This window comes from Eurypyga helias, unplaced genomic scaffold (genome assembly GCF_000690775.1).
Source record: "Eurypyga helias isolate BGI_N326 unplaced genomic scaffold, ASM69077v1 scaffold32526, whole genome shotgun sequence".
In the NCBI taxonomy this organism is placed as follows: Eukaryota; Metazoa; Chordata; class Aves; order Eurypygiformes; family Eurypygidae; genus Eurypyga; species Eurypyga helias.
The window spans coordinates 1-18,013 of NW_010257800.1; the positions used below are offsets into that span (position 1 = coordinate 1).

Genomic DNA, 18,013 nt, shown 5'->3' on the forward strand with positions numbered 1-18,013 from the left:
CTTCTGACATCAGTGTCCCTTCTGACATCAGTGCCCAGCAAGCCAGGACCACGCTGTGTTAGACCTGGGACCTGCGCACACTCCCAGTTTAATCAGCTACAGCTAGGCGGGATTTACTGTGACCAGGGTCCATCTGTCACCTCTGCAGAGGGCCCACCTGGAACCACTCTCATCTCCTGCAGTTTTTGTGTGAGATACATAAGGAAATCAAGTCCCTTCCCCACTCTGATTTCTCAATCAACTTTGGTCCAGGACTCCCAAAAGGTTCAGTCATCATTTGCACCCACACACCAACCTTACGATTGGACTCTAAGAGGTAAGAACTTTCTTCTTTAACCCGTTCCATCTCTTCTTGCAGTGTAATAATCCTGTTGTTTGCAACTGCAAGCTGTGAACAAAACAGAACAATGGTAACATACCAAAACCATAATGAACCTTTTTTTTCTCCTCTCCAGACACATTGTCTGCACTCTTCCTTTACACTCTAGGCAAGCAAAAGAATATTTGGAGTGGCAAAAGACAACTCAGCCTCTACCATGGAGAAAGACTACCTGAAAAAGCATTAAGTGGTGCCAGTGGGACAGACTTCCAGTATCAGCTAAAACAGAGACTTCCGAACCTATTTTATTCATTGCCTTTCAGGAAAGTTACTGGTCCCTTCATGTATCAGCGCCTGACCGACTCTGTACCAACATGGTCAGCGCAACTCAACAGAAATCTTCACTCCATTCCCCTTCCCCTGCCAAAGATAACAAAAAGGACAACGTGAGCCCACGGCAGGTAACTTTGGGTGACTTCCAGCAAGTGAAATATATTACCAGAGAAGAAACACCCACATGGGTTTCCTAAAACTTCAGCAGTTTGGGTACACTGCTAGGTAGCGTGTCTGAGATGCGGGATGCTCGTACGTTTTTGGGCAGGAGAAGCAGGAGGAGAGCCTCATCACAGGAGGGAGATTTGGCTGGAAACAGAGGATCAGTAGCACAGACCACCCTTCCAAGACAGGACATCTGCCTCGCAAGAACTCCCAACGAAGACATCACCGCAGACTAACAGATTGCTTGGAGAATGCGGTCAAAGCCAAAATAACTCCAGAGAACTCCTCCTGGCTTTGTGCATCCGAACTTATGTAAGCCTTGCACGCAAGAAAAGCTCAGTGACATTCTGAGAAGTCAGCGGTGTCACTAAGTGACAAACCCAAACAGAAATTACCCTGATAAAAGTGCAAGTCCTTGGTACGGCTCAAGCCAAACACACAGACTGATGTGATGTGACGCAGCGCATGCACTGCGCCCTGCAAATAGCCCTGCTTGGCACAGCGTGTTCCAGCGTCACTTAAGTTCTTCCTCTGAACAGCCTGCAGACCTCACTACGACACGAGCAAACACCTCCTTCTGAATCCAAAAACACTTGGGTCAACAGGGCAATTAATCTCACAGGCACCATGCCTGATGGGCACAGCACTGGTATGCTGCAGGTAATCAGTCAAAAGCCTCATATTATAGCAGCGCTGAGAAAGGCAGCCTCTGCTCCACACCACCTTCTGAAAATCTAAAAAAAATGTATTTTAACTGTAAAAGATATTTCTTACTCCTTAATTGCAGGAGTGGGCATGCTAATTCCCTCCGCTAAACCTTTTAATCTTTTGGAACACATTAGTTAATGTTCCATAAGCAGACACACCACCCCCCTTTAACGAGGGCCAGCAAGCGAAAAAGAAGTTCTATTTCATATTTGTACTGCGAGAGGCTGAGACATCCCAAATCAGTCTGTAGACAGAGACACTGAGTTAGGATGGGACATACTATCAACCATCTCTGGGGGAACTGACCCGGAAGACTGTATTGCTTTTATGCCATTACTCATGTACAGCAAGGCCAATTCCAAACCACAGGTTACACCCGCGACTCCCACTCCCATGAGCCACTTCTCATGCTCAGGCCGAGCATTTCACCTCTGATGCTGGTTTTTCCCTTTATTTCTGGCAAATTGCGACAGGCTAGAGAAAAAAGCTACGGTACCATTTCAGTCGCTATCTTTACACTCTAGTTAACTTTGGCACCCGTCAAAAGAGACATTTAACAATTGCTTTGTTGTGTGTGGACACGTCGTAACCTACGTCAGCTGAGCAGCACTCAAAACGACACCCACAGCACAGTTTATTCCAAGCCATTTTCCAAAACTCAGAGCGCACCCGAAGGCTTCAGAGGGATGAACTGCCTTCAGCTGCTTTTGGTTTTTCACATAAACATTTGCTTGCTTTTTCCACCTCATGCCCAGTGAGTACCGACAGCCAGCGTAATTCCCTGGCAGATGAGTTATTCCAGTTCCGTCGTTAAACACTCATCACTACGTCCACAGGAAATCTGAAAATAATTCCACCCTTACCCTTTTAATGCCCCCTTCCAAAGGCCAAAACATCAGGTGCCTGTCTATCACACTCACCTCCTCAGTCAGTTTAGTGTTGGATTTTTCTAAGGCATCCACCTTGGCCTGTAGGTTGTTTACTGTAGCGCTGTTGAAGAGAAGAAGGAAAACCCTACAGTAAGCTTTCCTTCTATAAAATCCAGTTTTCTGTTTTCTTGCATATTTTGTTACAAAAAAGAATAAACAAAGCACATCTCACCTTAAATGTCTGTTGAGTTCTTCTACATAGTTCTTCTGGTCCAAAATAGCAGTTATCTGACCATCTCTGCAAAAAAGAAACATCATGTGGCTCACCATTGGGATTCAAAGAACTAAGAGACACCATTAAAGGTCTTAAAGGAAATGTAGCGACAAACAGCCTGTGTTTCTTTTCCAACTGGAGAATTTTTTCATTTTCTAAGGATGCTACGGTGCCAAAAATCAAGTGCTATCCTGCTAGCCGTACAATGGGTGAAGGCTACTAAGCTGCTGCCCAAAAAGGCTTTAAAGAATGGCAGACCTCACTAAGCAGAGGGTCACCTTCAAAATACATTTATCTCCAATTGCCAGTTAGGAAGAGCACACAGCATTTCTGGGAGACTTGTCTTTTTCCCTGCCTCCTCCCAGTATTTCTTATATCTTATTTATATATTATGGTGTATTATAGAAGAGCAATTCAGCCTAAGTAGCTTTTTAATTATAACAGCTTGCAAGGCAACCTGGAATACCTGAATACAAGTTCGAGAGCCAAGAAGCAGGACAACTGTGTGTGCACCTACCCTTCACTGCCTTTCGTGCTGTTCCCATCTTTCAAATACATTGAGAAGTCAATAACTCCAACCTAGAAAAAGAAAAATTTGCGTTTCACATTTAACATTTTTTCTAACGCTGTCCACAGTCGGGAGAGTTTAGAGTCGTTCAGTTAGAACATAGCCCACACTGCATTATAGCAAGGATTCGTTATACCAGTCATCTGTCCAAAATTAATGAAAACACAGCGTGTTTTAAGCAAAAACGTAGTAGGGCAAGCAGCAAGTTGGCAGGCGAGTCTTCAGACATAAGGACAGAACATGACCATCACCGTATCTGTACATGCACTGCTTCTGCAGGCTGGAACGTAAGTGCATACAGGCTGTTTGAACAGCTACAATGATCTCATCACACAGCATGGGGGAATTCACAGTTCTGTCCCTTTCTCCTGTCATTTTGGCCAAGTCCTTCTCCGTTTGCGCCTCCTTTTCCATTTACTATATTCCACCCTGCAGTGACCTGCATGTGGACCACAGCAAGCCCAACAGCAAAGAGAAGCCCAAAATCCCAAGCCCTGATCTCAGTGACGGCAGCCAACCAAAGAGCACAATGATAACAGCAAGCTTTTATTAGTCTTCTGTTAAGTAACAAACTTGTATGTCAGTCAAAAAGGTCCTCTACAAAGGAAAATTCTTCCCATTTAAATGAGCAGAACAACCCCATTAACTGAATACCCAGTACCTGTGAGTCCAGGTCTTCTCCCTTCATGCAGAAGTTGGCATCGATGACATTCAAACCTACTAGGAGGCCAGCGATGATAGCACCTTCTTCTTCCATCATCAGTGCATTAGGCTCATAAAATTCGCTGTGGGATGATGCAGGGCAAGAGAAGACAAATGCTGTGTCTTTAAAAGTCAACTGAAATGATGTCAACTAGCACAGGTCCCTGCTGTTTCATGTGACAACAGAATGCAAGCTCAGCCTCAACAAAAGCCCAGGCAGCGGCACACAGTCCATGCAGAAATGTGCTGCTGCGTGCTCTCAGGGCACTCCTGCTCTGACTGAACAAATCTCTCCCAGCACAGGAGGTGCTTCGGTGAGGCAAAAAGCCACCAAGTAGGTGACCTGGTCTCTCACTGCTGAAAGGCAATGGAAAGTAAGCAGGACTCTTGAGTAAGGGTACAGCACTCTGAGGGTTTAAGACTGGGGCTTAACATCAGTTTTTAAGTAGCATACTTCCACTCCGTCACGTACCGTTATTAACACAAGCGACCACCACATTTCCCAGTGGACAATGCCATGTTCTCCTCTCTAACCCTAAGTCAGCTATGGATTAGGGGTTAGACACCCAACAAAAACCTACTTGTTTGAGTAAAAAACACCACCACAGTCATTTCATCTTACTGCTTTGCCCAGGCATCGCAGCTCTAACGCATGGACTTTCAACTGAACTACAAAATTACTGTGAGTGGGAAGCAGAGATACAGAGAAGTGACATGACTTGTAGAAGGTAATGAAGTGAGAAGGTCAGAAGTAAGTCCAGGGCCAAGACTTTGCAGACAGAGAATGCTGTATCTCCTCTGTACAAGTGTTTCACCCACACCATCTCTTTGGAACCAAAATTTGGGTTTATTCTAATGGATATTTGCGACAAAGTGAAGAAATAACAGCTTCTGGATTAAGAAAGAATACTAAACGCTTTTAATCCCTCAGAAGCAGCTCTGCATTCCATAAATATTGCCATTTCTCAAAACAGTACACACACACTTTACCACCTGGGCGTAAAAGATCATGAAGACCTTACAAGAGGGCAGAAGTGAACCTAACGTAACCAAAGAGCGAGCTCAGCGCTCACCTGAGAAGATCCTTTCTGTTAATCAAGGCTTTCATGTATTCTGAAAGTTTCTTCTGCATCAGAGCCAGGCGAAGCCAAGCTCTTCCTCTGCCCACAGGAGTCCTGCAAAGGCCACAAACAAGGCAGTTACGGACACGTCACAATGCACATTCACAAACAGCTCTAATAATCCTATTCCACCCAAAGTTTCTATATCCCAACGACAGAACTGGCACTGACGAAAGACAGGAAACACCAAGGAATTTAAGTGCAAATAGTTTCAGACAAGTCTATCTAAGCAATTACGTATCTGTTGTTACACTAAAAATACTTCTCTGACTTTGCCCCGGCTGGCTGCTACTACACAGACAGCGGCTTCAACACATCACCTTCTAATTCAGAATCAGTTTTGCATAAGGCAAACCGGAATAACGTGTCTACGCTCCCATTCAGCACAAAGGGCCAAGCACCACCCCTTCAGGTAGGCGTTAAGTTAGGTGAGAATCCACAAAGACAGCTGAAAACCCAAACTCAGTACTGTTCTCTTCCGCTGTCGTGCTCATTAATACACTCACAGGATGCAACGGGTTGTAGTCACAGTCCTTCCCCCGCTGTTTCTCCTGGCAATCTGAGGCACACAGCTTTAAAAATATGGTGACTGATAGGCTGCATCACAGCTCTGGCTCGTCCACCCTGACACGCTGGCCAGCAGCCAGCAGCAGATGCTCCCAAGGAAGGCGTAAATCCTCTGCGTTGAGCGGTATTCCAGTTGGAAGGAAATTTCTTTTCCATCTCCAACTGTCAGTCAGCTGTCTTACACCAAACAGCACAGGGGGCTCTTTGTTTTCTAACCTTAACTGGTACAAGCAGCAACTGCCCTTGAACGTCATCCTCGTTACTGCCCATTCTTCTTAGAATCACAGCATGGTTTGGGTTGGAAGGGACCTTAAAGACCATCCAGTTCCAACCCCCCTGCCATGGGCAGGGACACCTTCCACTAGACCAGGTTGCTCAAAGCCTCATCCAGCCTGGCCTTGGACACTTCCAGGGATGGGGCATCCACAGCTTCTCTGGGCAACCTGTTCCAGTGCTTTCCTACCCTCTCCAGGAAGAATTTCTTCCTGATATCCAATCTAACCCGCCCTACTTTCAATTTAAACCCGTTACTCCTTGTCCTGTCACTAAAGGCCCCTGTAAAAAGTCCCCTCCAGCTTCCTTGTAAGCCCCCTTCTTCACCTCACTAATACATGACACAACATTTCCCAAGGGTTAGTATGATTGCACGGTTTAGAAACTTGTACTAAAGCTGTTCTTTATTTCAGTTTATGTAATGCTTCAATATTCTGTTACAACAGGAAAAGCTAACGGGAGCTCTGGCACGACACCGTTGGCCATCCACGCTGGCCCTGTAAGCTGTTCCAGGAGGAGCCCTGCACAGACCTCCAGTAAAAGCATTTGTCTATATGCACATCGCTAAACACCAACCCGAAAGAAAGCGTTACTGAAGGTATTATCTCTTCTTTCAGCCAACACGACTGCATCCTTAGTCCTGCTGCTAATAGAAAGGTTCCTTACGTCTTTCTCCTCAGAGGCTCAAAGCCGCTTACAGTTGCTTTTTAGCCTGGAATAAGCAAACCTGAATGCTATGTCTGAAATTATTATGAACTTTTTAAAGCAATATATGCTTAAAGCGGGTTTTTTCCATTCTCTCTTTGACATAAGCTCCAACTCGGTGACTGAGCTTCCCTTTTACACAGACTTTACAAGTTCACCTGACTTTACTTAAAAGAAAAATTACATCTGTCGGGCTGCAAAACTATTTAACTTGTAATCACCTTCCTTCCAATTCCCTTCCTCGTCAGTCTGACTTCAGAAACAGAGTCAGTAAAGGCTGTTCCCATTCCTGAGACACACCATCCCTTGTTTAGTGCTATCAATAAATGCACTGTTGTCAATGAGACCCAGTGCGCCTAACACAGGAAGAGTATTACCTATCCTCTCCTTCTGCATTTCCTTGATTAAGAATAAAAGAGATTAAGGACCCATTTTTATTAGCAGAAGGTGGCAGATGTATTCCTGAAGGCTATGTTTGCCCTTTCTTTTCTTCAGGATCTTACATAATCTTACAACGAACACATTATGTACTTGTGCAGCAAAAGACTGTACTTACTTCAGCCCCGGGAGATCCTTAACACTTGCTGTAATCTCTGCAGCTTCAGGAACAAGTTTTTCTACTAGTTCTAGAGGTCCCCAAAATGACTTATTTTGCCCAAGAAAAGTCTTTTTGGCTAGAAAAGAAACAGATACAAAAAGAGGCTGTGAGGCCCATGCTGACTCAACACATTCTCAGAAGGGGTCAGAAGTGAACGAGCAGTAGACAACCATTGCCAGAAGCTGCTGGGCAAGTACCGATGACAACTTTTTATGCCCCAGCGTGGCAGTTACAGGTATCACTCAAACAAAGCAACAGGAGCTCGAGACAAATGCCAGAAAATATTCCACACATCCCAAACGCGTCAAAACAACAGCATTGCCTGACAACCAGCAACTTCGATTCCCTGCTAGAGGTCGTTATCGCTACTGGGATGTCACTGTCCCTAAGCTACACCTGCGGCATGCACAGCAATCTTCTCTCGCTGACCATCACATCACGAGGAAAAGGACCACACCACTTGGAACCCGCTCCTTCTCCATAGCGGTGTGGGGCTCCCCTGGGCATCCTTCCCTCCTTCCAAAAAGCTTTCTGAAGACCCCTAGGTATTAAAGCTGGAAATTAATCATCTTCCACAGTTCTTCCAGCTGCTTCACAGCGGCAGCGAGAAGACACGAGAACTCTGTTAACTTCAGACACGACCAGCAGCAGGGACACTGGCGAATGGATAAACAAAGCAGCTGAATGACCTCTCCTTTGCACAACCTTACCCTAACCAGCAGGGGAGTACCTTCTTCCCCGCGTAATGCTGCACACGACTATTAAAGCAGCACAGTAGGATGTATGACCGGGTGCTGAGAGGGCATTCAGCAGCCTCCGCTTTTCATCTCCAGCTGCTGTCACACAAGGGCAGCACACCAGGAAAAGCAGACTGGCACCTGACAGTTTTAGTTGTGATTCCGTATCGTACAGTTAAGTATATGCTCTGCTCGCTGCTCGAAAAAGCAGCTTACAAGACACGAGCTGCACAAAGCCAAAATCCTCAGTTTTGACAGAACTATTGAGGAAGGACCTCCGTGTCGCAGTTCCTCTTCCAGCAAGAGGAACGTTGCGTCCCTCGGGCATGAGGAAGTGCAGGAAAAAAAAAAAGGAGTCATGAGTGTGCTGAGGAGCTAATTTTATCACTGATCACTCAGCTATACTCAAGTTATCTGACAAGCTGTTTTAAAAATGGCAAGCACCTGCAACAACCGTGAGCTTTTCACCTGCACGGTGGGACTTTCCACAGATTTTAATTTCCCTTCCTGTGGCCCGTCAAGTCACCGGTGATCACAGCAGTGACCTTGCTCAGCTTCTCTTTAGTCTAACAGATTACCAGACCAGATTTTTAAGACAAGATTGCTCTTTCTCGCTCCTGCGCTATGGCCAACAGCCTGGGAGGACTCCTCTCAAGCCAGGTTACCTTTCAAGCCGTGTTTAAGGCAATGTTCCATCACAACGAAGAACTGCTGAAGAGGTGCATAGTCGGAGTCCAGCGTCCTGCCCAGATTAAGCGCTGATTCAATCAACCCTTTGATACTCAGTTTCGCCATGTTCATCAGGTTCATCCGTTCATTAGCCATGAGATAATTAGGATCTATAAAAAAAGGAAGAAAAATACCGCTGAGTAACAAAAGCTATTTTTAATACAATAAAATACCCCATACTTCTCTCTTTTTGTTCCCCAGCTTTGAGGACGTTTTAGGGGCAGCGAGAGTTTCATGCGAGGCACTCTCTTCAGGCCTTTTGTTGAGAAAATTCAAAATTAACGAGCATTTTATGGCCGAAGCAACAATGACACAGGAACCGGTGGTGTAGCCCATTAAGGCTGCCTCCATAATTCAAGAAACTACAAAAACTTTACATTTTCAAGAAAGAGAAGTTTGAAGGCCGCTGTTAACGTTACCTGTGTAACACACCCAGGCCAACCCTACCCTTCCACGCAGCGCTTCTCTGCCCAAACACCGCCAGCGCGTTTCCCACACCTCAGGAAACCAACCCGCTTACAACAGTTCTGTCCCGTGACTAGAATGAAATTGTCCTGCCATCCCCACAAATAAAGTCTTCTTTAGGCCTGGAGGCACGCAGTAATACCGAAAAATTCTGGCTACTAAAATGATGTTCCATCAGTCACCAAGTTTTCTGTTTCCACCTGTTCCACCTGCAATCACACACCCAGTTTCTGAGCTGCTGTTCTGTGGCACCAGCAGCTGCATCCCTGTAAGGCACGCTGCTTCTAGGGCCGCTGTGAACAGCCAGGGACCCTTGAACCCACCTTCACCCGCTGTACTGACCAAGCATGCTTGCACTTAGCAAACAAGTAAAGCGAATAAATACCGGACTGAAAATCTTCAACTGGAACAGAAGATCTATTTCCGTTTAACGTGCAGGGAGCACAGAGCTGAGTTGGATGAAATGAGGCCATAAAAATGTCTAGAAATCAAAGCAGTGGAAGAAGGCTGCTCCTTTTGCCTCGGTGGCGTACCCACCAGCGATGCTCACCACCCCCAACGAGCTCTCAAGCTCTTTCAGACTCTTGGGAGGCTCTGTCTCTCCAACATACAGACAGCTGAGATGGGTTCAGCTGTCTGTATGTCCAACATACAGACAGCTGAGAGGCATTTCCCCTTAAACACCTCTGATGATGAAGGAGGAGGGGAAGATGCAGCCCTCATCCTCAGTGCATCCAGCCCCTAAGCGAAGACTCACACAAGTCTGGGTTCGCATTCAGCAGGTCTGCCACTGAGCAGATCCCAAATCGCTACTAGGTAGGTGGACTTGAGCTGTCTGGGTCGTTAACAGTTCTCATCTTGTCAACCCTGCTATGAAGAGACATTTCTTGCAATTTAAAATCCAACAACTTCGAGGCCCAGGGGTATGTTTTTCTGAGACTACTGCAGCGTCCTGTAGGATTTGTCCTGATGACACAAGTCACCACCCTGCTTCATCGTGATGCTGGCGATTCCAGCTGCTCAATACAAACTCCGTCATCTCAAACGTACTGCCAGTACAACCACAGAATCATGGAACAGTTTGGGTTGGAAGGGACCTTAAGGACCACCCAGTTCCAACCCCCCTGCCATGGGCCGGGACAACTTCCACTAGACCAGGTTGCTCAAAGCCTCCTCCAGCCTGGCCTTGAACACTTCCAGGGATGGGGCATCCACAGCTTCTCTGGGCAACCTGTCCCAGTGCCTCACCACCCTCTCCAGGAAGCACTTCTTCCTGATATCCAATCTAACCCTCCCCCCTTTCAATTTAAACCCATTCCCCCTTGTCCTGTCACTACAGGCCCTTGGAAAAAGGCCCCCCCAGCTTCCTTGTAGCCCCTTCAGGCACTGGAAGGGGCTATAAGGTCTCCCCGGAGCCTTCTCTTCTCCAGGCTGAACAAGCCCAACTCTCTCAGTCTGTCCCCATGGCAGAGGGGCTCCAGCCCTCTGATCAATGATCAACTTCTCAGCAGCCAAAAAGAGAGCAAGGAGCTAAACTTGACAGACCCACAGGAAAAATCCCTTTGTTCCCACTTCCAACCCTTGATGTCTCCTTGCAGGTGGAAAAGCACTGCAGGCTCAGTAGCCAGTGCGAGTAAGATTTGATTTCAGTAACACATGGCTGAATCCAAAACAGGCAAGAGGAATGACTGCCACTCCTCATGCCAGACAGAGGAGGCACTGAAAGGCACCTCAGGGCTGGGAGAGAAAAAGCAACTACTGAAGTGGAGACACAAACGTCCTCAGCCAAAAAATCTGAGAAATTATGGAAGGGAATCAAAAGAGAGCGTTTGTGAAGCCTGGGAACAAAGATGGAACAGCTGAACCTGCCTCTGAAGCATGCCATCGTCAGGTTCCCATGGCTCCGAGGCCAGCTGGCATCCAGGCTGGTGAAGTCTCGCTATTGCTGCTTCTGTGGGTGCCTTATCTGCCGGAGGACAGGCTGCTCGTATCAGGGATGCTACCGATGACTCAAACAAATACTAAGGAAAGACCTAGCGCCGTGGCAACAGTGTTAACAACGCTCGAGCACGCAGCATTAGAAAAATCCACAGAACGGGGAGAGTGCTGGGTCAGGGCAGCTCCCACCACTCAAACCCCGTGCCACCGCTGCACTGGTTTAGTCTCTCCAAAGGCAGGTCAGGACAAGGCCTCCCTTACTGTTTCTTCTCCAGGATGAAGCAGTAGCAGAAGTCTCCTTCTCTGAACTTCACTGGAACCGTCCTGGCAGCTACAGCCGCGGGCGGCTGAAGGCGGGGAGGGGGAGAGCGGGAGCGTACGGACGGCGCTAAGCAATGCCAGCTGGAACCGCCGTCAGTTGGCGGCCACCAGTCTCGCTGTGCTCCAGGCCACATCTGCTGCCACGGACAAACGCCTTCTTGTTCAGAGAAGTGGCAAACAAGTCCGGGTGTTCCTCGGCCTCCACCCATTCTTCTACTGCTGCAGGACAGAGTGATCAAACCCCCCGACAGTTTTGTTGTACTGACTGGATGCTCTTCGAGCTCTGATTGTCTTGGTTCACATCTTGTAAGCAGGTTGAGATGGGACATTCAAAGTCTATTCTCATAGTGTAGAAAACTTCCAAGTGCTCTCATAGTTTAGAAAACTTCAATGCTGCTATGAGAATTGCATTCCCAAATGAGCACTTGGGACTGCAGAGGTTTCATTTAGTGGGAACTACTACTATTTCAAGCTGGCAGATCTGGCACGTACACTGAGCGGATTACCTGTCCTGTGATTCACAATCCGGTTTACGATTCGCAATGTAGCTAACAGTCACCGGTACCAGGAATGCAGACTCGGAAAAAATGTCAAGCATAACTTCACCCACAATTGCAAAAGCCAATTTTTGTACATGTAATTAAGTAATCTTCTGTGTATTTTCTTCCATGTACTTTTGCATAAAACTCACGAACACCACCTCCAACAGCATCCGTCACACTTGTCCTTTATCACAGCATCACAGAACGGTTTGGGCTGGAAGGGACCTTAAAGACCATCCAGTTCCAACCCCCCTGCCATGGGCAGGGACACCTTCCACTAGACCAGGTTGCTCAAAGCCTCATCCAGCCTGGCCTTGAACACTTCCAGGGATAGGGCATCCACAGTTTCTCTGGGCAACCTGTCCCAGTGCTTCACCACCCTCTCTCCAGGAAGATATTTTTCCTGATATCCAGTCTAAATCTCCCCACTTTGAATTTAAACCCATTACCCCCCTTAAGAATATATGAACATCACTACAGCACTTGCTCCTACTGCAGACAACTACCTTCACCAGTTGGTGTATAGCTCTGGTACTGAGAATCTGCTCAGAACCAGTTTACCTTGTAAAAAACCACCAACCCTCTCCCTTAATACTTCCGGTACCTGCCATGACTAAAACCAGCACAGTACCACAACTCCATCTACAGTATATCCATGCTTCTCACCAAGCAGAAAAACCAACAAAAACCTCTAGTAGGTTTGAATTACCCGAGGCAATGTTTATATGTACCCTCAAAAGAGTAAGGAGCTGTGGTTAAGGAAACAAATGCCCTACTTTTCTTTTTAATTTAACCATGTCATGAAGTCTGGGTTGAACACGATTATATGTGCCTGGCCAGGCTCTGCAGAGAAACTCCTGTGCACAGGCACATCGAGCATGATCTCATGTCTGAGACCAGACCCTTTTGAAAAGCCGAATGTTTGCCTCCTGGACAGATCTAGAAGCTTTAAGACTTGACTGAAACCTTATTAATAACCACAGCTTCTTGCCCTCCTTCCCTATGAGAGGAACAGCAAGGCGCAGGAAGATGCAGAGACGTCCTCTCCTCTCTAATCAAGGCATTTCTGCACGGGCCGAGGTCCCGCAGCAGCATGCCCAAAGCAGCAAAGCCAGGAGCGGTCCTGCACCCGCTGCCGGGCGGCTCGTCGGTCCTGCCAGTAGCAGAGCGGACACCCCGGTGACTGCTGAGCTGGTGAATCAGTCGCTAAGGCAAAATTAACATAACCGTACACGACAGCTATGTGGAAAATGTCTCTTGGGCTATGGTTATGAGCTCATCGGAATTACGGTAGAGTCCAAGGACACTGCTCAGAATTAAGGTCCTACTCCCTGAAATACTCACAGGAAAACATTCACATTTCTGATGAGTACTGAGAGTTGCTGCCCCACACAGACCTATTCTGAGCTCATGGGTATGCTTTTTGAGGCAAGGCACATGGTTTTCCATGAGACCAAGGGGTCTGTGACTGCTGCGTGTCAATGGGGGTCCGTACTACCCTAATTAGAAGAAAAAACACCACAAGCAAACAAGAACAAGAGAGGGGCGTATCAAACTTGTTCAAGACTAGGTTCTTCCAACACTGTTAAGCGCTAATGAACATCTGAGCTGATGAAAGCACTTAGGAAAAAAGAAAAAGCAAGGCTATGATTTCATTTGAGACTAATATGTGCAGTCACAGTCTAAAGAACCAAAAAATGTTTTCAGCACATTAGCTAATTACAGGTTTCTGCTTCATTAGTCTGTTGTGAGAATGATGATGCTGTGCAAATGCAGCTTATCTCAGATTCTCATCTTGCATACTGATTAACTGTTATATAGTATGAAAACGGATAAAATCCCAAAGATTTATCCCCAAAATTAAATCCTACGTAATTCATGCCATTGTTACGTACGCTGCAAGATACACACCTTTAACACTGGGTCTAAAAGAGCAGGGTAAGCAAGCAAAGAAGACTTGTACACAGTAACACTAACTGGCTGGCTTTAAGTCAAGCCAGACACCTTCTGTTTGGACAAGTCTAACTCTGATGTGCAATTTCAATTCTCAGTTTGACTCAGGATCTTCTTCAACTTCTGCCTCTAACGGCAAAAACTCTACCTGTGTTTTACTATACATGCCATGTCATAAACCTTAAAAAGTCAATTCTTGGCCCTTAAACTTTGCCTTTGAATGTAGCTTGGATTTCAATCAAGTCATCTTAAGTTCTCAAGACACTTTGCTATTTAAAAACTGTAGCTTCTACAGAACAGACACTTTTCCAAGCCAGCAGCCTTGCACATGGGATGGAAGCGGTCACGACTGAACTGGACTCGCACCCCACTAAAACTGCGGGGTAAAACCATCAGCTCATCTGTTTCCTGACAACACTGAACTCCCTGGATTCTAAAGAGGTAGAACTGTACCACAATTATTCACATGCTAACAGCACAGCAAGCAAAGGCTTCCTGAGAACCTTCCATGAAGACATTTTCAAAAGCATCCAAGGACCTCAGGAAGCCTGTAATTTGTTTAAAGGGTAGAATATGTACCTAGAAACCCAAAAGTCAAGAAAAAGACACTGCAATCCTGGATCTCAAAGGGTTAAGTTGTGACTGTGGTCTAAGTACTTTGCACCTGATGACAATTAATTTTATTGCTCCTCAAATTAAATTACCCTAAAAGAATTAAGAAGAAGCTAAACTAGAGCCATGAAATGCTGTAGGTATGAACAACTCTGATCAAAGAAATGCCAATTAATTAGTATTTCAGCCAGGTTCTCCCTGTACTGAATCCATCTTAAATCAGGAACACAAACTTACAGCAGTCTGAAATTTAGTAAGGCTGTTTCTGCGTACAGAAGAGAAACAGCATCTTGCGAACAGTTCCTACTGTGTTCAGACTGACCGAGATACATTAGCAGTGAAACTCCAGCTTCAAAACAAATTTAAAAGTCATAACTGTTCACAAGTGAAAAGCAGAAGCACGTCTGTTACTACAGAAATATGGTTTATTCTACTAATTTTCTGTTTCTATATTCAAAATTCAACCTATCTACTCGGAGGGACCATGGATAAACCGGAAAGCAGCTGGACTAATGCCACCTAACAAAAATGAAACTGCATTTCCTGAGAGAAGACACACTTTCACAGAGATTTTAAGAGATTGCTTCATCTGTTCTTGCTGTTACGCCCCCAGTGTTGAGGAGTTTTGAGGGGGAAAGCCCACTCCACATCAAGCATCCATTAGTCTCATCGATCACTGAGGAGGACAGTTTCCCACACACACCAGGCACCATAAGAGTATCAAAAAAACAGAACGGGGTGGTCACGAGCAACAAGGACACAGATGCAAAGCGACAAGACACATTGTCACACCAACATATGACGTCACATATATGTCACACACAAATATACGTGTCACACACAAATAAATGCTAAAAACTTGCACAATGTTTTATGGGGGAAAAAAAAAGTCTCAAACCCTTTTTTATCCCTTAAAGGCTGCTTGGATAGGCCCTTGGCTGGAGCTGCTGGGGAAGCAGATTTAGCTGTTGTGCCAGGAGGGAGAAGATCTCCCATGCCTGCTGTGTTCGTCTCAATCCTGCTGTGTTCAGACATGGACGATGACCAGCAAAAGATCGGTGCAGTTAATGCATCAAAGATAATTTTAGTGGACAACGCACCTTCTTTAAAAAGATTTATACCACCTTGAGTTTCCAAATATAAATAAAAATAACTGTTGCTATGTTATGGTTGACTTTGTTTTTTTCTTCTGCCAGAAACATGCTTAAAACTATTTGCACTGGATGGTTTTTCCTAAGTGGGTCCCAAACCTAGCAGCATTACTTTGCCATCCTTAACTGTCAGCTGATATTTTAGAAATAACCACAACTACGTATTTTAAGACAGGTGTAACCTTCACGGTGTTGCTCATACTTTACCCTCTACTTATAACCCTGAGCACCTCACTTAAACTCACCATTTTGCTTTACAACGTTTCATGGTTAAACTGCTTACATGTGCTGCAAAGAAACAAATGCAACTTTTGGTTAACCTCCCACCAGCGAGAATTAGACCAAGACTGAATAAAACACTGGTGAGAAAGCAGCCACCGTGGGATCTGCAACCCCCAACACCTTTAGAAATGTTCTATTGATGAATTGGCAGAAAGAGCTGAAATGCATCTGCTGCCCTTACTGCTTTGGGAGTATCAGCGTGAGAATAACAGGACTTCAGCTCCTAAGTCTTCCAGATATGAAGAACGCCAGCTTGAGCTTCTGATTTGATATTACTGTTTTCAAAGACCACGGTCTGTATAGAGAAATACCCCCACCCACCCTTCTACGCTGAAATCTGTGTTTTTCCTAACGATGAGCACTTCAACTTCTCAGTCACAGCAGGAAAATTCCCTTCTTACTCCCCTGCCCCCCCGAGGTCTATCAGCCTTTTGTGGTGCAAAGGTTCTCATCCCAGGCATAAACAGTTGTATCTCATCATCAGATCACAAATTTACTGGAGTGCAAGCCGAACTGAGGATTCAGCTATTTCACACTTGCACCATTTTTCAGAACCAAGTAAGAAGCACGATAAAAAAGATTCTCATTCAGTACTTCAGTACAAGTTTTAGTCAAAATTTGCAATACAACTTTTAGAGTCACTTCTGCCAAGTCTCAGATTGACAAAGAGAAATACTTGAGAAAATCTGAAGCTACAGGGTGATTTCTGAAATATTTTTCTTCTTCATTTAGCTTCCGTATATTCCTGCAACCTTTTAAGTTGTGTTTCTATCAGGCTCAGGAAAATAATTACCTCAGAAAGCACTGAATGAAAGTCAACTAGCCCCCCATTGATTCATCCCTTCTACCTCCACCTGAAGTACCCCAGAAAGGTTTGAAACTTTTTTTAAACAACATTGTGTGCACATATTTAAAAAAAAAAAAAAAGAAGAGATCAGCAAGAATTTAAAACACAAGAGTGATCACATGGAACCCATGAAGGGGCTGACAAAATGTATTTTAAAAAGCCTTCACAATAACCATTTAAAATGTAAATTAGTCCAATTGCAAGAGCAAAACATCCACCGGGGTGATCAAAGACATTTTCTTTAACACGCCAACAGCCGAAACCGAACATCCCCACGGAGCGCACCTAGCGCAGCGTGTTCTGGCTGCCAACCCCGTTCAACCAGCCCAGCCCGTTCGCACAGCCCCAGCTGCTGGCACTGGAAAGGGAAACTGCTGTGCACTCAGCCTCAAAATAATAAGGCAAAAGCCAATCATTAGCGAAAATAATAGCTGAAAGATGTTGGTGTGGCACGCACCTTCAGTATCATCACGCAATTGCTCCACCACATCTGTCAAATCCTCCCAAGAGTCTTTGCAAACAGCAAAAAGAAAGGAAAAGAAAGAAAATGTCATGCAAGCCGTGGTCTAAAGGAAAGATTCAAAATCAAGGTATAAGAAAAGGATAACTGAAAGGGAGATTTGCATAATACAAGACTTCATTCATAGTGGCGAAAGACATGCAAGTCAAAAGGGTTTATTAGTCTGCAGAAAGCGGTAGAGCAAAGCGTTTTTTTCCTCGGCAGCCCAATTAAGGTAGGCCTCAATGAAGCTTTGCTTCTTTCTGCGTTAAGGCAAGCAACATTTTTGTAAAGCATATCCTAAAAAGGAAAGCAAGAAAAGCATTATTTTGTTTGCAAGATCAAAGCACTGTTTGATATTTATACAACGTCAGCATTTGCTTCAATTCCCTCCTACCCAGCCCCAGAAAGAACCCCCCAACAGGGAAATACAGCCACACATGAAAAGCAAGGGCATCGCAGGAAAAGGGCACAGTGAGGACATTTTAAATTAGGTTAAACAGAGCTTGAACTCCGTTACGACCGTCACTCCAAATGCAGAATCCTGCAGAGGTGATCCAAGTGAGCCTGGCCATGGGTCACTGGTTAAGTGTCATCATTCCCACGATGATTCACTAAGGTCTCGGTCAGGAAAACACCCCTGTCTCCTTGCTGGGAGCCTGACAGGCCTGGGGAAGAGGTAGGTATCCTGGAGAGAAGCAGGCAGGCCCAGGAAAACCTGTTTCAGCACACCCA

At 45.6% G+C, this 18,013-nt stretch overlaps 1 protein-coding gene across 1 annotated transcript in view; it reads right to left on the reverse strand.

The window, feature by feature from the left end:
* Positions 1–300: 300 nt before the first annotated feature.
* LOC104504349 (protein RUFY3) overlaps positions 301–18,013 on the reverse strand; it is a gene marked incomplete at its 3' end in the record, with an annotated part of 29,565 nt that continues 11,852 nt past the window's right edge. Inside the window, exons 2-10 of the mRNA XM_010154169.1 lie at positions 17,237–17,290; positions 8,605–8,778; positions 7,161–7,278; positions 5,012–5,113; positions 3,898–4,021; positions 3,186–3,247; positions 2,627–2,692; positions 2,446–2,515; positions 301–388 (exon numbers count right to left, since the gene is read on the reverse strand). Of these exons, the coding sequence (XP_010152471.1) occupies positions 301–388; positions 2,446–2,515; positions 2,627–2,692; positions 3,186–3,247; positions 3,898–4,021; positions 5,012–5,113; positions 7,161–7,278; positions 8,605–8,778; positions 17,237–17,290 (858 nt within the window). The remainder of the gene's footprint in view (positions 389–2,445; positions 2,516–2,626; positions 2,693–3,185; positions 3,248–3,897; positions 4,022–5,011; positions 5,114–7,160; positions 7,279–8,604; positions 8,779–17,236; positions 17,291–18,013) is intronic.